Genomic DNA, 25,693 nt, shown 5'->3' on the forward strand with positions numbered 1-25,693 from the left:
GATGTGCTCTTTTTTTTTTGTTTGTTTTTTTCTTTACAATTCCCTCATTTGCAGGGCTTGGAGAGTGCATAGAGATGTCTCCACTGATTATCATTCCAGTTAGCGCGCCGTGGATCGATAATGGAAAATAAGTGGGTTGGTTGGATCGGAGACGGGGGTGGGGCGCTGGAATCGAGCAGTCATCATGGAGGGGGGTGGATATCAGTTTTGAAATTGGGCGACCCAGTTCAGGACGAGCACGCGGCGCAACTTGAAGGTTATTGCCGTCCGCTTGATGGAGCGGTTTTGAGTTCCTCCCCCTCCGTCATGGCTGGGGCCGGCAGGCAGGCCTCCAAGTTCAGCTCCATCATTGTTGGTAATGTAGTGGCTTGGAACAGACAGAGCTATGCAGCAGGACGTCCTTGGTCAAGTCATTTATAGGCTGTTAATAAAGAAAGTTTGAAGAATGTAGCTCCGGGGGCTGAAGTATTCCTCGCCTTTGTCAGACTCTTAAGTGTCCAGCGCTGCCAAGATCATTTCAGAGGTTTGACATTTTGAGGACACTGAGGGGATTTTAGACTAATTCACTGATAAATCAAAATTATACCCAAAGTGGAAACAGTAATTGTATTAGAATGTGCCTTTCATCTCTGTTCCTCTGGTAACCAAATTGTGCTCCTTTTTTGCATCGAGCTCATTGTGATATGTTCTATTTGGACTGAATATTTTTGTCACATAATTTAATTTTGCTCTGCCTCTGCCTCTCATTTCCTCTTCTCCTGTAGGTGTTGGTGTCCGTGCAGTCCCTCATCTTGGTGGCTGAGCCGTACTTCAACGAGCCCGGCTACGAGCGCTCCCGTGGCACCCCCAGCGGCACCCAGAGCTCCCGGGAGTACGACGGCAACATCCGGCAAGCCACCGTCAAGTGGGCCATGCTGGAGCAGATCCGCAACCCGTCACCGTGCTTCAAAGAGGTAGGAGTCGTGGTTTCACCGATATGTTTTCATCATTCAGGCGCTGTGGTATTTGAAAGCGAATCCTGCTGTCGTGTTTGTTCTGATGCAGTTTGTGCTTGAAAAAGAAAAAAAAAAACTACTTTGCAGGCACCTTTGAACACTGGATGGAGGAGGGGCGGTAATGTATATAAATGGGGAGAGGGTATCAAGGTAAAAATTAAATCAAAAATCAGTGTCAAATCTCAAAACATTTGATCTCAGTTTTGATAAAAAGCAATACATCTGCATGTGCACTTCCTGGTTTTCAGTTCACACTGTACTTATGTGCTCACAGTCATGTGTACTGACAAAGTAAATCAAAACACTATATATTTATTAATGGAAAACGGATATTAGCAAATGATTCAGTCATGCGACACGATGTAGTTGAGGGAGTGGGAATTCACAAATAAGTCGTACTTTTACTTCTCTTTCCTTCTCTTCTTTCATTTCTCTGTTCCAAATTTGCCTCACAGACCCGATGCTAATGTAACCAGTAAACATTCAGACACAGAGTAGCCGTGTTAAAGAGGCAGTTATAGTACAGAGAAAAAAAAGAAACCAGCGCTGAAAATCTGAATGACAACGTGACTTTTTCAGAAAAAGAGGGCTTTCTCTCGTGTGGAACCTTTCCAGACGTGCGTACAGAAGTTATCAGTGTTAGTAGCATTTTATCATCATCACAGACATAATGTAACGCTTTTTTAAAAACCGAAAAGTGCAATCGAGCAGCCTTATCTAATGCTTTATTAGGAGCGTTATAATGACATATTGGTGTTGCGTCACATAATCACATATGTTCCAATCACAAGAATGGAGACGATCATTCAGTCTGGCTGAAGGAATATAGGGAGCAACATATGGCAAATATTTTAGCATTTGCTTATAAATGTTTACTTTTAGTTTTTCTGGCCAATACCTTTTAGGGAATAATAAATTAAAAAAAATAGGGGTTCAACTGAGAGAATTGATCTCAGTTCATACTAACGGGTACCATCTTCACATTTAAGCTAAAGTCGTACAGCCCTGCATCAAGGTGTAGCTGAGGGAGTGGGAATTCACAAATAAGTACATTCTGGATACTTATTTAGTAGAGATTTTCAAAAGGATGTTATTGTGTTCACAATTAGTTTAGAAATTTAATAGACTCCATGTCAGATTGCACAACACCAAATTGTACTTTTACAGCTTTGATCCCCACACACCTGTACTTTTGTAGGTATGAAAAAAAAAGCTGTCTGCCACAGGCCTCCAAGTATTCATTACCCCCATTCACCCCGCTTTGTGTCGATCTCTGGCAGGCACCCCAATGTAGATCATTTAATCTACCGGAGCACACTTTTGAAATTAAGATACACTAATTGGTCTCTGAGTTTTCTCACACACCTTGGTGCACTTCTGTTTGTAACAATATGAGCCAAATGGCAGCTTTGAGGAAACTAGAGTAATTTTGGTAACGATTACCTTCATAAAGGTCCTAAACTGCCTGCCCAGATCCTTCAGCTCAGTAAAGCAGCCAGTTCCCAAAATTAAGCTGCTTTTGGTCAAAATATTCCTTCAAAAACCCGAATTGTTCCTGGATAAGATATTCAGCACAGTTCTTCTTTTAAACAAATCGTTTGTCTGTTAATTTAATAATATCTCAAAGCTCGATAACTACTGCTGAGTTGTTTGCTTTGTCTTGTACCGTGCTTTTGTCCTTATTTTTTTTCCTGAAACATACTCTATCCACACAGAGACATTTTCTGTATAGGAAAGGGGGGGAGTCTGCAGAGTTTTCTCCATGGGAGGCGGAGTGGTTTGTGATGCATTAGAAGCACATGGGAAAAGCTAAAATCCTGCTCAATTCGATGGAAACGGCTGAAAGATTTTCATTAAGATTTATACTCATAGTTGTGAAACAGTTATGTAAGATATGACACAAGGAATAGCAATCGAAATATCAAACACATTGAACTTATCACTCACCCATATTTCATATTTGTCAGGAAATGTCCTCACTCACTTTCTAATTTTAAATTTAAGTTAAAAATGTTGTGTTCTTCCCATGGATCCTCTGCCGGTGCTGTTTCTGTTTTTTTTTTCATTGAAAACCTTGCAATGCTCAGATTAAAGCAAAAAAAAAAAAGGGTCCATGACATCATCCAGCGAGTCTGTGAAATGGACCGTTGGACCGAAAGATATCGAGGGGACATACTCACATTTGGCAATACCACCCGGCTGAGTAATCGCATATATACACACACACACGCACAGAAATTCAGTTAGGCTTGGTGAGGTTCCACCATGTGCTTTTCTCACCACTGGCCTTTTAGCACCTTTAATTCTCAGCTGAGACAAACACTGTCACAGAGAGGAAACAGCAAGAAGGGAATAACTACTGAATCCACTCAGTTCATGGCTGCTTTATTCATAGTTCCTGTTGTTTTCTGCACTTTTGAGTTTCTGGCTCATTTTTTTACTTATATTGTCTGAAATGCTTTTGTTTACTATTTACATGAATGACAAAAAAAAGCTTTAAACTGCCTTTTTATTAAGTATTTCTAGACCAGTTCTTTTTTTTTTTGTAGATTTGAGTCACATTTTGGCTTCAAATTAAACTGCTAATATTTGTCTCGAAATATAGTCGCCTCTAACATCAATTTAAGAAATACTGCGGCGTTGTCGTTTACACCACCAAGCATCTTGATGAAGATGAGAAGAAAAGAACGGGTAACTAGTGAGCGAATTAAATTAGCTCTGTGCTTTCTTCACACTAACGTGTCCATCGATTCCCTTCCTCCACCTGCCTCGGTTCAACCCCCAAACAAAGATAAATGGAGAAGAAAACTGAAGCTGAGAGGCAGATAGCTGTTCGAGTTTTCTCATTTAGTTGTTTAAAAGAAATAGTTAAAAAAAAAAAAAATTTAAAGTCAGGCTTTGTGGAAAGGTTACCAACGATTAATATCTTACCTGTTGTAGATATGAAAGACCTGTTTGGAGAAATAGGAGTTTAACTCTGACTGGTTTGATGAGATAACAGCTTCCCCAAGCATGACCAAAACCAAAGTGGATTGCAGCTGCCTTAAAACAACTCCAGTTTTAAACATTTCAGTGGTTCATGCGAACACCATCGTATAAACTATTACACCACCATCAGTTTCACTTTATACTGTTATTCCAGCAGAAATATTATATTGGACCTGCTAGAAGTAGATGTATTAGTTACCCACAGAATTCTATGTGAAATCCCATGCTGTCTTATATGTCTATAAGGCAATAATGTCCATCTCTGGTGACTTTACCATTTTGACTGATTATGGGGTGCTCTGGCAATTCCCTGATAACACTATCACTCCATTCTTGATCCCACCAGGTTTACGCTCTAGAATCTGTTCTAGATAAAATCATTTGCGTACCACTTACTGGTTAAGATCATATCCAAATCATACCTATCCTTCTCGGTGCTTAACTTATTTTTGTCAGCAAGTGTATTTTCTAGTTATTGTTTACACAAAAAAAAAGAATTTAAGTGTTTGGCAATAACACTGAGCCAGAAAACATGATTTCTTCGTTATTAGCTGCTCTCGTGAAATGGAAAAAGTTTTCGATCTCAGCTGGTTTGGAGGTCTGCCTTTAGATATTTCTCCTTGTCTACAAACTGCACATCACAACATCATGTTTCAGTGCATTTTAAAGAGAACAGTAACAGGATTTTGAGCGTAGTCAGTGTTTTACATTGGACCTTGATGCATAAAGCCAACCAATCTGTAGATATTTTAAAGTCCTGAAACATCAGTCAGCTGTTCCCTAAAATGGTGTGCATGGCTTGTTGGACATGCAGTATTTTGACTGACGTCTGCACTATTTTAAGTGCAGAAGAAGAATCTGTGTCAGCTGAGGCGCCGGTTCTTCCCGAAGCTCCGCTTATACTTTTCCCGAGACAGATCCTGTCAGGTCTCTCATTTGCCTAAGCATATCCTGTCACTCCTCGTGAGACGCGGCATTAAACACTTTGAGCCGTGACACGTAAATTTGTCAGTTTTATGAGACGTCCTCACAATGATCCCGCAACATGGCTGAGTATGGATAACTGCCAAGCTTCCGTTGTTTGTTGCTTTTATCCGGCGCGTTTTATACGTACAGCAGATGTTAAGAGCCTGCCTTCGAGGATGACTGAAAATCAATAAAGTTGCTCAGCTTGTGTTCCAAGATGCCCTCTACATGAACAGTTGTCTTGGTCTGACACCTCCATATCAACTTTTGCCGTTCCGAGTTTTCCTGATGAAAAACAGCGGGCTCTTTGTCGGCAGCAGCCGCTCTGCTCTCTGACTCCTCCTATTTATCCATCATCCTGACCTCATTTTAGGCACTGCCGCCTTCTATCAGAGCATGCCTTCAAAACTGTGAAGGTCACGAGAGCACTGAGTGGGATTCGGCGCTGGTACAGGCCTCCGCTTCATGAGGTGGGACAAAACAGAAACAAAAGCTCACGAAACCAGAACAAGATGGGTTCGGAACATTAAGGCAGACACTGACTGGAGCGGCAAGAAAAATGGCTTCTGAAGTACGATGGAGCGAAAGGCTCACACAGAAGCAATAAAAAAAAATGAAGGAAGGTTTACTTGTTTTCTGTTTTAAGATTAAAGTTGAAATATTGAGGATAAAGTTAAAATAATATTTCAAGAATAAGCTTGAACCAAATTTTTATTATGGTTGTAGCCGAGGGATATAGGTGCACGTTTACTGGGTAAACTACGAAATAAAAATAGGAAGCTTTTTTCTTAAACCAGTGCTGCAGCAGTGTCGAGCAAAGTTATGGAAGCGACACAACTTCTTTCAATCCTTCAAGAGTCTCAATCACACACACGTACTGTTGACCTTAAAATACTCTGAAGCTTTAAAATGGCTCGTAATTGTTGTCTGGTAAAAGTAATTTTGCAGCCTTAATGATAGGAATTGGCTGTATACAAACAGTCCGTAAATTTACAGTGACTCTCTTGTGAATGGATTCAAGCTTTAATCAAGTAAAGGTTAGAAACGGTCACATAATGTCCAGACTGTCCCCTGCCAAACATGCAAGATAAATGACAAAACCTGCAAAAAAAAAAGAGCCAATCCCTGGTCCAGAAGAACTCAACATAGAAAATTGCAGAAAAGCTTTGAAATCTGAAACTAAACCGTTCGTGTCGCTCAGAGGGTGTGTGTGTTTTTGAGAAGAAGGTAATATCGTCTTTACATCACCTGACACGAGACATCATTACCAAGTTCAACATCATCTCAGGCACCAGGCTCTCAACATCGTCCTCCTTTTTTACAACGTGAGGGTCAGTGTCCAGGACTGAACCATCTATTCATCACAGTTTAAAAAAAAAGAAAATGAACTGTGTGTGTGTGACAGATCATACAGCGCAGGTGGCATTGGGAGTTGAATCCACTTCCATATATTCTTGCGCTGACGTCTGGAGGCCGAGCCGACGTGGATTAGGAGCTGCACTCTGTGAACCCTCCACAGCTCTGCCTCAGACACTTGTTTATGGGTGGCAACGTGTTAAGAAATATACTGAGGAATATTGGTGGTCAAAAATGAGAAAGTACACTTAAACATGTTTTTTTTTGTTTCCACTTATATGACAGATGTGATAACGTCTCTATCACAGGGAAGAAATGGTAAAAATAGCCCTACTGTTGTTTCTACAGCCCAAAGTGATAGTGGGCTTGAGCGAAATAAGCTGCTACAGCAGCATTTATAAGAAGTACACAGATCCACCAAAAAATCTAAGTGTAAATGCACCAGAATATCTGTTTTTAAATGTATCAAGAGTAGTGTAGATGGGGCCTAATGATTGTTTTATTAGTCTTATGATGAGGTCATGCATCTCAGATCTGTGACTGATACAGTACGTATTTTAATACATGGCAAACGATCCAGTGCATTAAAGATACGTACAACAGCAAAACAGACATGATTACAATTTAGCTTTTAATTATGATGCAGTGAGGTTTGATTCAACACATTGAGATTCAGTGTAACATAAAGCAGCAAAGCAAATGAATGCTTCTATGTCAGTAATTAAACTAATTATTTAATTTCTAACAAAAATATGGCCACTCACTAACAGGTCTTGTTTGGAAATTTACAAAGCAAAGTATTAAAACCTGACTCACGGTTACCAAACAATACACAAAAAGAGTCCTGGTGCAAAATTAAAAACTGCCAGCAGCAGATATGTTTACCACTCTTTCAGAAACTCATCAGTGAGCAAAAAAAAAGAATTTTCTACTTCATAAACATAAAATACCCTTTTATTTCAAGGACATTAGTTGATCCACATGATCAGGGTGAAGCACACTTTCGGTGTTTGTTGCTGTTTATACCAACGCTGCTGCAGTTTCGCCTGAACAGCAGGTGTTGCTGCTGAGAAAACGATGCCACTAAAGAGCAGGAATTGGAACCAGAAGAAGAGCTGTTCGCTAAACCGAGTGGGGGAAAAGAGGACATCGATACAAAGACGTAACAGAGTTTGACTTCACCACTTCATAGCTTTCTGGACTCCCAACGCAGTTACAGATTTCTAGTGTTTTTCAGTAAATAGCACAATGCTATTGTTCCAACTAGACAACAGCTTCTTGAGATTGTTCTGTCTAAATTAGAGCTGTTTTTAAATTCACTGAGATCTCATTTTAAATTGTATTAACTTGAACTAGTAAAGGTTCAAAGAACGTATCTTCAAGCCCTTCTCATATTACAGTCGGGAAACAGAAAACCAAGACGAAAAGCGAGTTTTACCATCTGTGGGAATCAGTCTAGTCTTTGACCTCCTCTGCCCTGTGGAGAAATAAGTGGATTACCTCAAAGGTCACAGGACAGCATCTTTCCATCAGAGGAACTCGTCTCTGACCACACATGAGTTAAATGTACTTTTCCTTTGTGCACCAGTGTGTGTGAAAACATATTAAACATGTTTCCTGAAAGGTCATTTAAGACTCCGTAATACCCTTCCTGGCTCACAATCAGAAACCCTTTACAGTCGGAGTTTCTGTTCCCACCGTGATCGATGGCCATGCCCAGACGCGAAAAGTCAAACCACTGCCGGTCGATTCCACGTGGAGCCACGAGAAGAAGCGGCACCTTCGATCCGGCACACATCTGATCCACGCCATGTGTGACTGACGGTCTGAGGGGTTTCTCATCATGGCCCGACCCCTTTTTTCCCTCAGCTAAAACGAAGCTCGATCTCACTGTGTTTACCACACATGTGACCTTGGACTGTCCCTCCCCGAGCCGAGGACGCCCCACCTCAGTGGGTGTGACTGAAAGCAGCCGGGGGAGTGGGTGGGACGGACAGAGGAATGAACACTGAGAGAGTAAAGGAAGATGCATAAGGACGAGAAAGATTAAAGCAGAGCTTAACCTCCCCGTCTCTGCCTCCCCCCTCCTTTGCTTCTCCTCTCCTCTGCAGCCACCATAATAACTAATCGCCTCCCTCCATCAGAACAGCAGCTACAGCCCGGTTCTCCGAGCGCTCGCTGCATACTGATGGCTCAGCCCTGGCGACTGTTGCTAGGACGTGGACTGGAGGGGCAGGAGAGCGAGAAACTTGAGTTTAGCTGATTGACATCATCCATTGAGCAGAGTGCTGCATGTATGATGTCAGAGTGACCTAAACACCCCAGAGGATAAACACCCCACACACACACACACTTACAGAAAGAGGAATTGGTGTAGTTCCATCTTCAATCACACACTCTGAAACCGTTCATAAAGTGTCCTGCTGCCTCTCTGAACCTTTTACTCTGACATTTCTCAACTTCTTTCAACAACCTGCAACACTCGTTTGGCAGGTTTTGACTCAGAAGTAGTCATTTTCTATCTCATCAATTTTATTTTTCACAGTCTGCCCACGGACGCACCAGAAATCTTCTCGTCTGTGTGACTGCGATGCACTGTGGATGCAGTGAATCAATAAGAGACTGATTAAATATGTGAACCTGCTTTGTCTCTCAGTAATCATAAGTGTTTATACATACAGAGTGTCGTTTCATGAACTAAAACAGGGTTTCTGACTTCAAACTTGGAGAGATTTTGATGCAGATCCAAAACTGACAGACAAATTCAGCTGCGGTCTTTTTTTCCTTCGTGTCACTGTGCTGCTGGGACTGTACAGTTTATTCATTTGTTCACACTTTTTTTCCCCCCTGTACAATGTGCAATATTGTTTCCAATAGTAGAAGAAAATCAGTATTCAGACCGATGGGTCTTAATACAAAGTGAAGTCCAGACGCTACCCAACATGCTTTGTTTTCTCCTCCTTGGAGAGTCCTGGAGTCTCAGTGGGTTCACGGTAGATGTGGTGCCACACACTTTAAAATCTTGTAGGTGAACCTAACATCAGTCACCTTTGACAACTATTTCAGCCTCATGTGAAGGGCTGAATCACTTACACTACATTGGGCAAATGAGGAAAAGAGGAAAATAATGAAGAGAAAAATGAAAACGAAGGTGAAAATACAGTAAAACCAAAAAAGCTCACCACAATAAAACAACTTGAACAACAACTTTTTAGAGATGCTCTGAGCGAGCCAACATAAAATGCACCTTTTGTGATTAAGCCACCACAAACTGGAGTTAAGAGTTAGAAAAATGTCAAACATGAGTTGGATCAATGCACGCAGCAGATGAATGACTCCAGCATCCTTACATATAGATTTACAGCGAGCAGCAAGAGGAAATCAAGTCCTGCTTTACAGACAAGTAGTTGGACTTCCAGGAAATGGAGGATTTGCAATATTTCATCTGAGCTCGATTCCCTTCAGACTGATTCAGTGTTAAAATAGGTTTTTGGAGAAAAAGACAAAGTTTTGGATCATTAAGGGACAAGATGTTGCACTCGGATCAAACACGGTAACAAAAACGGCTAATTCTCCCGTTCAGCTCTGTCAGAGACGTGATCACCTTAAACAAGAAGAATAAATGCTGGATCAAACAGTCAGTGATTCTGACAGATCATCCCTAGAAAGAACCAAACTCCTGGTGTCTGGTGGCTTTTTTTTATATGAAGACAGTTGCTCTGGAGAAGGATTTCTTCTAAATGAAAACTAAATACTGTAACTAAACTGATATTTTGTGAACAGCACGATACTAATGACAGAGAGGGAAAAGTGGCAGGTGTTATTGTCAGTACAAGTCTGAGTCTTTCTGCTAAAACAGCTCAGGAACGACTGATATAGTCTGTGTTTATCTGAACGCTTGATTAATTAATGGATTCTTCAATAGAGTGTCTGATTACTCAAGTATTTAATAGCTGCAGCCTACTCAAGTGAGATGTCTCCCCCCTTTCTTCACAGTAAAAACAGTGTTTTCCTAAATGCTCTTGTATTGTGTGAATCTTTAGGCATCTCACAATTCGATTCGATTAAAGTTATGTTTCAAAGAGCTGGGATGTGGTTATAAAACCATCATCAATGCATCTTGATAGATCCATAATCACTCTTCAGTCTAAATCCTGGGCCTTGAATCTCTCAGACCTAAAAGAAACAAAATGTTCTGCTCTACACTGCCGTTTACAGTGAAAACAACTTTCATACGAAGATGATTTTGGGAGTTAAATGAACAAAAAAGAAGTCAAAATGCTGATAACCGTGACATACGATTCTGCAGCGATGGATGCCCAGACATCACGTTACAGCTGCCAGCTTTTGTCAGCGTTTCCACTCAGTTTAGGTCTTGTTGTAGAATGTGGGAATAGTTGTTCGCATCTTCGAATATCATGGCTCTAAAGTGCGAAGCATAGCGTGAAAGTCCTGGTTTTCAACCCCTGAATGTGGATTGAAATTCTGTGCAGAATTTGCTATTCTCCCGGTAAAAACATGTTCCCAACTCGCAAATAGTGACTCTTGTGAACGTCATTTCCCCTTTTAACTTCGTAGAAGCCAAAACACTTCCGAACTATGGCTTTCAGTGCAGAAGGAGCTGCTTGTGTGTCTCGTCAGCCATCTTGTTCTTGGTTCACTCGTTTTGTTTGGGACCTACACATCTACACTTCAGAGTTCTGCCTTTTGTGTTCCTCTACATGAATGTAGGAACTCGTAACGGTGTTTTTTCCCCATCCTGGTCTGAATGTATAGATCTTTTCATATACAGCTGGGAACCATTTTAATGACGGGAGTTCAAGGAAATGGTTTTTAAAAGTGACCGAACTCCTGTGTGTCCGCAGGTGATCCACAAACATTTCTACCTGAAGAGAGCCGAGATTATGACTCAGTGTGAGGACTGGATCGCCGACATCCAGCAGTACAGCAGCGACAAGAGGGTCGGCCGCACCATGTCCCATCATGCCGCTGCTCTGAAGGTAATTTCGTTTAGTCAACGGAGCGCAGCGGTCAGAATTACAGGTTGGGGAGGTTTTAGGTTGAATCCAGCTACAATTTGATCGAGCGCCGGGTTTGTTCAGCTCTGAAGCGACATATTAGATCAATCATTCGACGCTCCCTGCTCGGCGTGTCTGCTTTTTCTGAGCCTGAAACGTAATAACTGGGCCACACCGTGACTGTGAGATTGGGTATGATTGAGAAGTTTTCATGTGGAAAACAACATCCCGAACATTACGATTCCTGTCACTGGTGAGCTGTTTAACGCAGCTGCTGTGGGGGGACAAAAAAAAGCAGGATTTCATTCTCTGTCCTACAGTGAAAAACTTTTGTTTTGTTTTTTTCAGAAAGCATGAGTTCTTAGGATTCAGTTGTCTCAGTTGTTTAATCAGAGATTTATCAAGACTTTCTGAGGACATCCAGACTGGACTGGTGGGCTCAGTTTTAGAAGTTATAAAATGCTATCAAACCGAATTAAAGTCTGAGAGCAGATTTTGCTTTGATAGTTCAAAACGTTGCTTCCATTAAATCAGCGCGGCGCTCCTGTATCCATGTTGTTTGGCCTCACAGAGGAAGCTGACGGGCAGCAGATCAACACCGTCCCTCATGTCCCACTAATAAACAGCGACTGGCTGCAGGGGACACCCCCCAGCTGACTGAAGCATGGCCCCCCGCTCCCTCTGTCTCTAAATCAACACAGCAAATCCCCTCTGTAAATAAGAAGCTGCACTCGGATGCAGCTGCAGCCCTCTCATGTCCCTCTTCTGGGTTTTCCTCGGTCTGAGATACGGCAGCAGAGATTTATTTGCATCTCGAGCCGTTTACAGGCTGAGGACAGAAAGTGACATTTGGACAATCTTCATGAAAACCTCCACTTTAATGACTGAATTCAAAGCCCAAATTAAATATCTTGGATATATGCATCTAAAACCTTTGGACTATGATAGACCAATTCTTTTATTTATTTTTTTTACCTGCTTAATTGTCCTTTGTGGTTCCAGAACCAAACTGAGCGTTGATGCTTCTAAAAGCAAACATAAAACTTTCTTTTTGTGTATTTTAAGCTAGCATATTTTGTCATAAATGCCAGTGTACAGAGAGTACGTCTGATATTTAGTGGGTATCTGGGTATTTCCACCAAGTGTGCTAACTATGCTGCAACTCGTTTGAATATGAAAGGGAAGAAAAAGAAATTTAGAGACATCTTCCAGTTGATTTAGTCTGAAAGAAGTTTTCTTTTTAGTTCTTTGATGGATTTGGGTCGTTCTGCCCTCTGGAAGCAAAATGTTGCCCACCCTGATCTACAGCTTTCTCTGTCATGACGATAAAGTCCATGCAGTGACGTCATCCAGACTTTTTTTTTTTACCCCTTAGTATTTCCTACAGCTCCGTTCATTTAGCTTAGCATCAGTCCTGTAGATATTCTCATTGCAAGACGATCAGGCTGCACTTGAGATTGATTCCTGAGGTTAGATTTGATTCATTTTAGAACCTGGTAAAGAGCAGATCATGTTTTTATGTTCTGATATAAAGCCCTAGAATGGAAAGAGGGTGGACCTTTTGGTCATAACTGTATTTAAGGCATCTTAGACAAGGAAAGTCAGAACAATTTAGGACAAATTGGGGTGGGAAAAAGCTCAGAATGTCTGTAAAGTTTTATTGCGATGGCCTCTGAGAGCCCGTTGCGTGTTCCCTCCCTGCAGAGACACACCGCTCAGCTCAGAGAGGAGCTCCTGAAGCTGCCCTGCCCCGACGGCCTGGAGCCCGACGCCGACGAGTTCTCCGAGAAGAGTGCCGCCCTCCTCCTCAAGGACGCACCCGGCCAGGACGCGGAGAAGCCCGGCGGCAGTCAGGACAGCCACTGCAGCGAGGGCCAGCTATGAGACTCGGCCCTCCGCTGCCCCACCATCCACTTTCGGATTCTTTAAAGACTCGATGGCCGAGCCACAACTTTTGTCAATATTTGTATGTAAAGATCTAATTGCAGATTAGCAGAAAACGCGGGGACTCCAGAGGCCGACAAAGACGAACTCTGAACTATGCTACGCCCTTATTAAAGAGTCAACAAAAACTTTTATTTACTTGTAAAAGACTGTAAACATTTTGTGCTTTTTTTTTTTTTCCAATTGTGAAATAACCACTGATTGGTATGCTATTAAACTTGTTTATGTATACATAATGGCAGAAGAAGAAGACAGATTATATGAGGGAAACTACCTTTAGAGAAGAATGTTTACTGAATGTTTTTTCTTTTTTAATTTCTTTTGGACTGTTAGCGCAAAGACAGTTGTAACCAACCAAGGACATATTGCTGTTTCTTTAAGCATATTATTTAAAAAAAAGGAAGAAAAAAAAAGAAAGAAATCACACAGGTAACTGAATCTGAGATAAAAAACCACCCCACCCCGGTTATCCCCTGGCTGCGTTTGATTTTCTCGGATCATATCCACTTGAATAAAGGTTGCAATGGACATTTTAAATGCTATGTTATCCCTTTCATAGGCTTCAAATTAAAAGGCTTTGCCATGCTCTTGATAAACACTTGTCGCCTCTCAGAACTTCGTGACTGATTTTTATTGACGTGATCGCAGATGACAGGGCCGTGCGTCCGAGTCATGTGGGAAATGAACTTTAAAAGGTTTGTGCATGTTGTATGGGTTTTCCTGAGCGCGCGCAGCAATCCCCAGAGACATCCGAAAGCTGTGATGTGTGCCTTTTAATCTGCACCGAACACTCCCGACAGAAGACCTTTACTCAATTCTCCACTGGTCTTGTTTTTTTTTTGTTTTGTTTTGTTTTTTTTACAGATATCTGCTCTGTCTGATACCAGACAAAAACTGCTTTGATCTTTTCTATTCTGTTGCGACTTCAGTGAACACGAAAAGCACTTTCTACTTTACTCACTCCTCAGAGCAGACCTGTAATCCGTTTGCGAGGACATTAAACGAAGTACGGACTGTGACTGTGCGAGTGCTTTCTTTCGGCATTTCAGTCGCTTCGCAGGAGGGAACCAAGAAGAGGGTGGTCTCAGATCACACACCGCGACGATGGAGACATGTCTGCCTACATATTAAAGGGGTATTCCACCCGTTATGAGTGAGGTTGGAGCTCAACAGTAATGGCGACGTAAAAGTTGAAGTGTTTGCGTGAACCGCGGTAAAATTTTGTAAACTAGAGCTTTTTAAAGATGGAAGTAATCTGCTCAGACGGTGTGAAGGAACTTATCATTTCTGGGTTTCAAACAACTCCAATCTTCTGGATTTTATCCAAACGCTACCCTTTAAACTAGTGGCCTCCGATCCTTGTCCTTGAGGGCCACTATCCTGCAGGTTTTACTTGTTTCTCTGCTCCAACACACCTGATTTGAATCAATGGGTGATTAACAGGCTTCTACAGAACATGAAGAGGTGATTTAACCACTGAATCAGGTGGGTTGGAGCAGAGAAACAAGTAAAACATGCAGGATAGTGGCCCTCAAGGACCAGGGTTGGAGAGCCCTGCTTTAAACCTTCACATCGCTGTCAGTTTTCTGTTACACAATCAAGATAGCAGAACTATGACATTCATGCTGGATTCAACCCCAGGCTGCACCGGAAGTGTCCCAGCTTCCTCTTATTTACACTTTCAGGTAATGACAGAATAAAATAACCACAAATTTTAAAATTAACGACAGAGTAAAAAAGTTTAAAACAATGATTGGATCAAATGCTATGAAGTCTTAGAGATTGGAGCTGTTTTTAGAAACGCTTGATTGCGTTTGGACTAGCCTTTAGCTCATCAGTCCTGTCAGAATTAAACTATTTCTACCAAACTGAGGTCTTCTAAAGAGCTGTTTGCAACAACTCTTCCACAGAAACCCACTTCAGAATGGTCGGTATATCTCTTTACATATTGTAGGAGTAACAAGAATGAAAGGCATAAATATTTTAATTTGGGCTGTTATTAGCTCAAGTTACTGTACGCCTCTGATCTCATCTCTGACGTCACACAGAAAGAGAGATTCTTATTACAGACAGAAAACATGTTTTTAATTAAGTTAGACCAATTACTCCAGACATGATCAGAACAGTGTAGTGGCTGTCATGAAGGAATTGGATTTTGTAATTTTCCTAATTCCTTTAGACACTCTCAGATATTCAGTTTGGGCTGATGCAAACAAAATGAAGACATATCGACATTCAGCAGCACCAGTTTGGATCACAAAACGTGTCAAAAACATGTTGGACTAAGAGTAAGCAGTCTTTAACCACTTCTAAACCAAAGTATTCTCAGCAAATACTTCATTTCAAGAAAAGACTTTGGTTCAGTTTTTTCAAACTGGCTTTGTTAATTAATAATTTTAGAATAAACATGCTGTACCAGTCAAAGCTGTGCTCACACAGACTCGTGTCAGTGTCATTTTTATTATTCATTTAGCACTTTACCAACAACAAAACATGCGCCAGAACGATGTGCAGCAAAAAAAAAAAAAAAAAAAAGAAGATTAACAAAAGTGTGACGTAAGTATCAATACATAAAATAAAGTGATGACATAGCAAAAAGATTTTGAAAATCAAGTTGTCCAACTTGAGCTGAGTGTCAGATAGTAGAGCTGGGTCTTGAATATAGCTTCTTACGACTTTCTAAACTGAGCAGTTTTATGAAGATGTAAACTGTTTCACAACTTAAAGTCAATATTGGATACCTGTGATCTGATTCTGTTCAGGACATCACTGCGGAGGCTCAGGGATGCTTCCACAAATCAGTGTAAACAGTTCCCCTAGCATTTACAAATACTGGTTGAAGCTCCATCATACAGAGCAGAAGGCAGATGTGAACACCGTCCAGAAAGGTTGTCTTCTCTGGACCAAAGTGGAAACCTCAAAACGGGCAAATTGAAATTTGAAATCATTTTTGGGAACCACAAAGTCAGGTCCTCCATACTAAAGAGGAGATGAACCATCCAGAATATCAAAACCTGCCTCTCTGATGGTATGGATGTGCATTAGTGCCTTTGCCATGGACAGCTTACACATCTGGAAAGGTACCATCAGTGCAGAAAAGTATACACAGGTTTTAGAACTACAAATGCTCCTATTCAAACTACTTTTTTTTTTTTTTTTCAGGGAAGGTCTTGCAAATTTCGGCAAGACGATGTTAAACCAAATACTGCATCATTACAGCAGCAGGGCTTTAGAGTAGAAGAGTCCAGGTGCTGAACTAACCTGCCTTCTGAATTTAAAAAAAAATTAAGTTTGAGTTGCTTTGGAAGATGGAAATTCACTCTTTGAGCCATCTTCTGAGGAGTGGTTAGTTGAAGAAGAAAATTTCTCCCTAATTTTCTGAGACCATTCTGCTGTCTGCTGGGGGTTGGATAACTGTTCATGACTACCCCACAGAAACTTCCTTTAAAAAATAAGCAGCAGATCTTACTTTAAGATCTTTTGAGATCTTACACTCGGCTGCATTGATTCTATGTCTCCTTATGTGATCAATTATTTCCTGTTCTCGCCACCACCCATCTGTCTGAGGCGTACTAAAAACCCAGATTAACAGTTTAGCAGAATGTACAGAGCTGAAAGTCGCAGTTTTTGGCATCATGGAGGAGGCTTTATTGAGGCTTTGACGGTTGTGACAGTTAATGTTTGTGTAAATGCAGCACAACAAAAAGTACGAATAAGATCGTATTTGTGCTGCTAAGTTCTATTTCGGTATTATATACACTAATTGTGTACATTAGAACACGTTCTCAGTCGAAACGAGCACATTTGCGCCGCTAACAGTTCTTATGCGACACATAGACTCTCGGCGCATAATTATGACGCGCCGCTCCGTTTAATTAACGTTAGCCACGCGGACACAGCTGGCCACCTCTGGCGTCCTCTCTCTGTAGTGAGCACTACGGAGGGAACAAGTGAACATTTCGAACTGCGCTCTTCCCCGTCGCTTCATTGCGTTTCCCACAATGCAACGCGCGTTGTGTCATGGCTGCTCACTGATGCCTCTTTGGCCACATGGATAGATAAAAACATTTTTTTTCTGCGGGATAGTGAAGCAGCGACTCGGTTCAGTAGGCGAGCCGTTGTGAACTCGGAACCGTCCTGCCGTCCTCGGGTTCGGTGTTCGGCCATCATGCCGCTCGGTGTGGAGGTCCCGGTTCTCAGAGGCTTCCTGACAGCCGGAGAGGCTGCGGAGTGGAAGCAGAACATCGGGACTCTGGCAGGTGAGACTCGGGGGATGCGTTTTTTTTCCCTCTCATCTCGTGTTTTCTTTCTGGTTTTATGTGCGTGTCTGTCCGCTCTTTGTGGAGCACAGGGGTTCGTTTTAGGGATGAAAGACATTTATTTTAAACACAGCAGACTGAATCCATCATCTCATTAGCTGCATCGCTTTGGACCTTTAAACGTAACTGAAGAAATTTGTGGGCACCGCACGCGACGATACTTCAGCGCGTAAATGTGCCAGACTCCGCTGAAAACTTGACAAATTTGACTTCGGGTTCCGTGGTACATATATGCCGGAGTAATACCACAGCGGGTTGAAATGCTGTGAGCTGCTTTGCTGTTCGGCTTACATTTTTCAACAAAATAATGGGTCAGTTTTGAACAGAACCCGAGATTAAGTAGGAATGAGCCCCTTTTTTTCTGTGTGTAGTTTTCACACCTGCACCGCTACGTGCAGGTCCGGGTCTGCCACCGGCGGAACACTAGAACCGACACCGAACCACAGCTGACAATGCAGGCGGGATTATTTCCATCAGCTTGTGTCTGTGATATAATAACACAAAAGCCTTCTTATTGAAACTCTGTGGTTGTTGGAGCTCGGCTCGGCTCGGTTCGGGTCCTGACTTGCCTAATCAGACTGATTACAATGCACCTCTCAGGAACAGCTTGGAGCACCAGGTTTTGCTCAGGTTCTGCTGGTGTCAGAATGAAGTTCTTACCTATTAGTTAGTTCAGGGTTTTCACCCTAACAGGTGATTAATCCGTGCGTAATTCTGCTCCTACAAAAGTGAGCCACTCTTGGACCGAACACCTGAGGTTAAAGGGACATTCCGGCCATGCTGAAGTGGTGTTCTGTGCGAAAGTTATGAACAAACAGTATGTTACCTGTTGTATATTGCTCTTTAAACAGCCTCATTTTGGAGACTTTACAACTGTCAGGACCAATGGGCTAATGGCTAGTTAGAACACAGCTAAGACCGAAGTGGATTGTTCCTAGGAGTGGGACTCTTGGACGCCTTACGAATCAGGAAGCTGCAATGTGATTATAAAACACTTATTAATGCGTGTGGACTTGTCCATCATCACACTCCAAACAGAAACCTGACCATAAAATCTCTCTGGGCTGCATCTGTTGGAGAGTAGTTGGCGAATCAAAGTTTTCAAGAGGAAAAAAGGCAAATTTTTTTTTCTTGAAGCCTGACCGGCGAGCCATGCTGCTATGTTTACTATTATTTGACTATTACTATTTTTTTGTTCGCAGCTTGGAAAGCTGTACTCTGAGCCTTACATTACTTTGTCTCCCACCTTCACTCACATCAACAACATCGTGCAAACGCTTCGAGACAATCTGGAGACTAGTCGCCGGTGGTCTCAGCCCGGTGATATGCCGGCTTTGGGAGCGGCGACAACAACCAGCAGTCTTTCTCCTCCTCCGGGTGGAAACTTGTACACATCTTGGGTATAGTGTGGCTCTTGTGAACGTCGTTTTTCACTTTGACTTCACAGACGCTGTTATACGTGCCACTTGTTTAAGTCTCTGTTGTGCCCGTGCCATAAATAATCCAGCCGCTGCACCTCGGCGCTTTAGATTCCCGCTTTTTGCAGTTTGTTATTAACTAATAGATTCCAACTCCCACCCCTAATTGCTGCCATCTTAGAACAGAACCAATACAGAATTTCACAACAATTCACAAGAACACTTATTTCTAGCATTACGCTGTCATTTACAGAGAACTATGTGGTTATTTTCAAAAGAAATGGCAGCAGCTAGCTGTAGCACTGGGGTGAAATTCAACAGGAAGTTCATCACATTTCTGCAGGGGTAACCGGATTTAATTTAAATTAAAGGCTGTGTAAAGGTTTAAATAAGACCATTTGTATGAACTGCAGTGAAATTTAGAAAATTGGAGATGTTTTAAGATGGTAGTGATCCACTTTGTAAGTTGGTCTGCTTGGACTACTGATCACTACTGTTTCAAAACAACTCCAGTCTTTAGTGTTTAATTCTGGTTCTTGTAAACTCTGTGATTTAAATCTTTACACCTCGGTCAGTTTTGCACTGTGTGGGTAATCCAAGCAGAAAAAGGGGCCCTGGCTGCACCGGAGCTGCCACTATTTACTGATGCAATTAACTACAGAGTTCTATATAACTAACCATGCAATGCCACATTGGCAGCTTTGTAAATGTTTATGAAATAAAGCTTGAAATCTTGGAGGTTGAAGTTGTTTTTGAAGCTGTATTTTCCAGACTATAAGGCGCACTTAAAAGCCTTCAATTTTCTCAAAAAATCGACATTGTGCCTAAGAAGTCGGGATGTTTTAGTACAACTTTGGTAAACTACAAAGCCACACCGCTTGCAGCATTAAGTCTCTATTATAGTCGTGCTCTGAAATGTCACGCAGGGCTCCATGGCACGCGGACCTGAGCGAGAGTTGTAGGCGTTTATTCTTGACGCTTACGTCGGTGCATTATTCTCCGAAAAGATGGGGCTGTTTTGTTTCGCTGAGTGCGCTTTATATATCACAAAAGTTCGAAAATGGACCATTCATTGACAGTGCGTCTTATAATCCAGTGCGCCCTACAGAGCGGAAAACACAGTTCTCAGACTGGCTATTTGGACAGAGCTTATATTTCTCCAAACTGAGGTCTTTCAAAAAGCTATTTATAGCAGGTAAGATGTTAATTACTTACACCTTTTTCCACATAACCCTTCTTCCTAATGGCAGGAATATCCCTCTTCCAGTCTGTTGCTGATAAAGTCTTTTAAAAATCATTTTTCTCAGAGGTGTATTTGTAGACTTTTACGTCAAAGTCTTAAAATACCAAACAAGCTGGAGTCTAAGAATGAATTTTCCTCTAATTCCTGTTTGATGATTTGGGCATCCAGATCACTTCCTGTCCAACGACAGCTCCATGTTTGGAGTGAGGCAGGTCGGACTGATAACGTCATGCTGCCTCTAAGGTGTGAATTCACTGTATTTAGTCTAACTCTGCAGCAGCGTCAGAGGATCAGCGGCACATTGTCTTGGTGGCGCGTTGTCGCACTGATGCTGTTATATAAAATCTTTTTGAGATGCTGCATACAATGGTAATGAGAACATGCATCTTGGGACAATATTTAATCTGAAATATCAGAAGAGAAATGTGTTTTTAAAGGAAAAAAAATCTGATTCGATGCCTTGTTGCAGCGTAGATATAATATAAAACAGGCTGCATCTCCTGCTTAAACTGAAATGTTTCTCTCCTTCAGGCTCAATGCAGAGCTCTATCTGCTGATTGTTGCCTTATTAGTTGTTTTTTTTATATAAGCTTTCAGTGGGGTGACAGGTTTGGACATTAACTCCGCTCCTGTAGACACCCGTGTGCTTTGAACAGGTTGTTATGCTGCGTATCGGATCACACCTCATTGCCACTCTGAATCCTCTACAGTTTACATATAGAGGAAAAAAAAGGCACCACAGAGGAGCCACGTTGTTTCTACTCATCCTAAATTATTACAGCTCTGTGTTAGATAACGTTTCCAACAACCTGAGAAGCTTCAGTTGCTGGATGTGGACACTGGACCCTGCTCTTTAGTCGTGGACGATCAGAACTGGCATCAGACTTCTTCAGAGTGATCCCCTAAAGGCTGCTGACACACAGCTGGTCCGACCTCCTCTGAGCGTTTGCTGGAGATGACACCCTGATAGCTCACTCAATCTTAATCTCAACGCAGGCATAAAAATGAAAAGAACACGATCTTGAGTGCAGGATAGGCAGTCTGACGGCTGCATTAATAAGCTAGGTTTGTTTGGATTCACCAGACTGAAGAGTGCAAACAGAAGAGGAGATGACCGGTCCCTGGTGCTGTTTGTGATGGACATCTACAACCATCCCGACAGAGGTCTCAATTCACTGAAGGATTGGGAGGCTTTTGTGGGTGCTAATCAGGGTTTTGCACATCTAATCCTCAAAGCCCTTCCAAAAGGAGATGTGTGCCTCAAACTGCATTGCCTCGCTGCACTGCCACAGTTTGCCCACATTTAAATAAGGATTTATGCAGCATTTAGGGGAAAACAAATGTAGATTGGTATTTCTTTTAAAGAAGTGGCCAATGTTGGCCAACTAAAATTGGTCCACCTCCAGTGAGGGTAGTGCAGGACTTGTACAAGGACAGTGAGACGATGGTGAGATGTGCAATTGGAGTGACAGATGGGTTCAAGGTTGGGTTTGGATTACACAAGGGCTCTGAGTCTCTTCTTGGCTGCTGTGATGATGGAGAGGTTACCAGATGAGGTCAGGCAGGAGTCCCCTTGGACTCTGATGTGCAAATATGTCATTGTGATGTGTAGTGAGAGTAGGGAGCAGGTGGAAGAGTGGCGGACGTATGCTCTGGACAGAAGAGAAACGAAAGCCAGTAGAACTAGAATACATGTAAATTAGAAGCACTCGGAGAGCACAAACTTCCACCAATCACAGCGTGATTAAAAGATGTGGATCATTACTAAAATGTAATCTATTGGTTTTTGTGACAATCACATTTCTTCAAAGTTTTGATGTGATCTTGCTAACAGACAGACAAACAGACCAACTGAAACAGAACTTTCTTGGTGGAGGAAACAAAAGGGTCACATTTAGGAGCAGAGACAAGTTTTTAACACAGGGGTTACCTGGGACCTTGACCTTTGACCCCATGAACCTTGAAATCAACAGGCATCAACTTTGACCCGTGAGGTGTCCAGCTGAGCAGTTTGACATTCCTGTTATACAGCTGCAGAGTTAGAGCACGGGCTGATCTGTGGCTTTGACCTTTGACCTTGACCTTTGACCGGATCACCACCAAAATTAGACCACTGGTACCATGTTTGACGTTTCCTGAAAGCTTCCTAAAAATCTGTTTATAAGTTTTTGAGTAATCTTGTACACAGACGGACGGACAGACTCTATGGAAAACATAACCTCCTTAGCGGAGGTAATGAGAGGGAGACGAGTGTAACAGTGAAGTTCCACAACATGGCATAAAATGGTCATTGTTGTGATATCAGTGAGCGCAATATGTATCTCACAAAGAACCGCTTGGTCTCTCATTGGTTTTGATGTCCACACCTGGTTTAAACGAGCACCAGAGGAGATTTATGACAGAAGGATGGCTGCGAGAGTGAAAGTGAAGGTTTACAAGATGGTTATGAGACCTGCTATGATGTTTGGTCTAAAGCCGGAAGTGGCAAAAACATAAAGATGTTAAGGTTTTTGTTTGGAGTTAACAAAATGGATAGTATTAGAATTGAGTAAATCAGAGGAACAGCTGGCGATGTGAACAGGAACACCTGGGTGAAGAAAATGTTGTTTAGTTGAGATCTGCTTTCATATGATATATATTTTTCAATAAATTGATGAACAGGCTTTATATTTTTGGAATCTTGTTGCTCACATTGATCAGTAAAAGGCTTCCTAGCATTTACTGTGTTGTCTTCGAAATCATCGCTTTCAGAGGTTTCTGTCCTGTTGGGAAAACCGATTTGGCAAGAGGTATTTCTTCAGTCTGCAGTGAAAATGCTTGAGTTTGTTGTCCGAAGGAGAAGTGTGAGGGATGGAGCTGTAATGTTCCCTGTTCTGCTTTAGCGACTTGCAACAGAAATCAATAATCATTTTGCCACAAGCTGGTCAGCGGGACCATTAAAGGCTAACGCTGATTCAACGCTGTGACCACGCCTTCAGTTTGTTGGCTTAAAGAGACACTGAAAGAATTGAGGTCTGAGCTGTCAAGGGGATGTTTGAAATGGCTAAAGTGATTTTAAAATACCAGCTGTTCTGTGCAGTGGTTTACATTTCGTCGAGGATTCCCACTGATGTGAACTTTGCGGTCGTCAGGAGCTCAAGCGAAAGCACCAACAGTCAGCGAAGATTGTAAAGCGGTACAAAAAAACGCATCGTATCTCATTTGTAAAATGTGACAGGGAACAGACTGTTCATAAAGTTTGTAAAATGAGTTTTGGGGACAAATAAAAAAAACTCAACAAGCCCGCTGCAGGTCAAGAAACAAGAGCATCTGTTCTCATTTATTTTGGAGATGAATGAAAATCCCAAATTATCTTTTTGTCAAAACAAAACCACGTTTCAGACACGTATTCTGATCGGGCAGCTGAATTCTCATCACAGATGTTTGTCTGAAATGCAACAAAAACAAGTCTACTTTATTAACAGTTCTTAAAGGGATAATTTGGATCTTTTTGAAGTGAATTTCTGCTGTCGTAAAAACACTCCTGTCTCAAAATGTCATAGTGCTTTATGCAAACACATTTAAAACATTTTACTTCACCAAATTTACATTACGGAGGTATTTAAATATATAATCTATAGCTCCGGGGAGGTGCAGATGGTAGCAGCAGCAGCAGCTAGCTGTAGCACAGTGCTACAGACAGAGGTGGAAAGTTTTATAAAATAGTGTCAAACCAATATAAAGTTTTAAAGGTTAGAATTGTTTTAAGATCCACTTTGATCTTGGCCCTGCTCAGACTAGCCATTAGCTCATCAGTTCAGTCAGAGTTAAACTTTGTTTCTCCAAATCGAGGTCGTTAGAGCAGCTGTCTGCAACAGGTGAGATATTTGTTGTTCATAACCTTCATGCTAGACCTCACTTCAAAAGATCCTCTTCTTTTTTTTTATGAAGGTTAGTCGTGTTCGTCTAAATTACACGATTCTGAAATGACTTCACGGAAATTACCCAGAAATCTAGTGTTAAAATTCAGTTTTCTGGAAGCAATAAAATGGCTGATTTTGTAGTAAACGATAACTGGTTTCCACCTGGATCACAGCTGTTTATTAACTCATCTAGATTCAGCAAAGCTACACAAGGAGTGACCCATTCCCACTCGTTCAGTAGCACTTTTATCATTAATACTGGGTGCAGACCGATAGTTTATTGATGATCTAATTTGTCTGATAATTCAAACACAGTTGAAGTCAGCAGTCAGAGAGCTGAGGTACGTGTTGTCAGAGACGTTTATGGCGGGACGCATAGGTCGCCTGTGCTGTTTGTGTGACATCACGGGCGAAACCTCCGCTCCGACAGATGTTGGAGCTCAAATGTCCGTCAACAAAGAGCAATCAGCCAGACTAATGAATCCGTCCTCCTTGATTCTACACAAGCTGCCCTTTTTTTCTGCTTCATATAAACTCCTACACCATAATGGCAGGGCAGCGTGAAGTTCATTACAGGTTCACGTGGAGGGGGGGGTTCTGGCTGGTGGACGACCTCAGCTGCCCTGATGGCAGCTCCATCATGGTGTACAGTGTAATTAAAATGAGAGCGAGTTCATGTAAGCGGGACACCCCAGAGGTCGTACTGCTGCTGTCTCCTCGGTGCAGACAGAGTTTTGCAGGGTTTAAATGAGCTCCTACATTAAACGTAGACAAGACCCACCAACCTTGAGAGGTTTTGGAACGTATCTGTGCAAGGTGAAACTTTTAAACTGGATGTATGTTTTAATTCTCTACACAGCAGTGCCGTGATGTTCAAGTTGAGGATCCTTGCCGATATGTAATCATTAAAAAAGCATACCATGAAAATGGCATAAAGTGGATCCTCTTGGTTTAACATTCTTTCATTTGTTTTAAATAAAAAGTCAAACATTGATCTGCCTTCCTATGGTTTCATGACAATGGGTTGCAAAGATGTTCTCTCTAAAACTTACTATAACGTACATAATAAAACCTGAAAACCCTTTCCAAGTCAGTCATTTGTAGAGCCACTTTTTGTTGAAATTTCAGCTTTAAGTCTCTTTAGGTTTGTCTCCATGATCTTGGCACTTCTAACCACTGGAACATTTTGCCCATTCTTCATGATTAAACTGCTCCATCTCCTTCAGGTTGGATGGGCATGACTTGTTTACAACAATTTTCAAATCATACTAGTGAAGCTGAGGTCTGGGTTTTGACTGGGTTGTTCCAGGACATTTATCTGTTCCTCCTTAAACCAGTGGAGCGTTGCTTCAGCGGTGTGTTCAGGGTCATCATCCTGCTGGAAGCTGAACCTCCGACCCAGTCTCAAATCTCTGGAAGACTCAAACAGGTTTCCCCCAAATGTTTTTCCGTATTTTGCTCCATCCATCTTTCCTTCAACTCTGACCATGCATTGTATCTTGTACCTGTCTGTAATTTTGTTTCTGTAACTTTGTCTGTAATTT

General features: G+C 41.9%; 2 protein-coding genes across 9 annotated transcripts in view; both read left to right on the plus strand.

The window, feature by feature from the left end:
• Nucleotides 1-14,281, plus strand: part of birc6 (baculoviral IAP repeat containing 6) — a 103,160-nt gene extending 88,879 nt beyond the window's left edge. For 7 of the 8 annotated variants that reach the window (XM_025009103.2, XM_017429910.3, XM_025009121.2 and 4 more), the window contains exons 71-73: nucleotides 765-953; nucleotides 11,171-11,305; nucleotides 13,028-14,281. In XM_025009103.2, coding sequence (XP_024864871.1) covers nucleotides 765-953; nucleotides 11,171-11,305; nucleotides 13,028-13,207 — 504 coding nt within the window. In that variant the 3' untranslated portion in view covers nucleotides 13,208-14,281. The remainder of the gene's footprint in view (nucleotides 1-764; nucleotides 954-11,170; nucleotides 11,306-13,027) is intronic. The other variant, XM_017429920.3, reaches the window with a different exon arrangement.
• Nucleotides 14,282-17,215: 2,934 nt separating this feature from the next.
• Nucleotides 17,216-25,693, plus strand: part of ttc27 (tetratricopeptide repeat domain 27) — a 100,361-nt gene continuing 91,883 nt past the window's right edge. The window contains exon 1 of the mRNA XM_017427223.3: nucleotides 17,216-17,526. Within this exon, the coding sequence (XP_017282712.1) occupies nucleotides 17,436-17,526 (91 nt within the window). The 5' untranslated portion in view covers nucleotides 17,216-17,435. The remainder of the gene's footprint in view (nucleotides 17,527-25,693) is intronic.

This window comes from Kryptolebias marmoratus, linkage group LG22, assembly GCF_001649575.2.
Source record: "Kryptolebias marmoratus isolate JLee-2015 linkage group LG22, ASM164957v2, whole genome shotgun sequence".
NCBI classification, from domain to species: domain Eukaryota; kingdom Metazoa; phylum Chordata; class Actinopteri; order Cyprinodontiformes; family Rivulidae; genus Kryptolebias; species Kryptolebias marmoratus.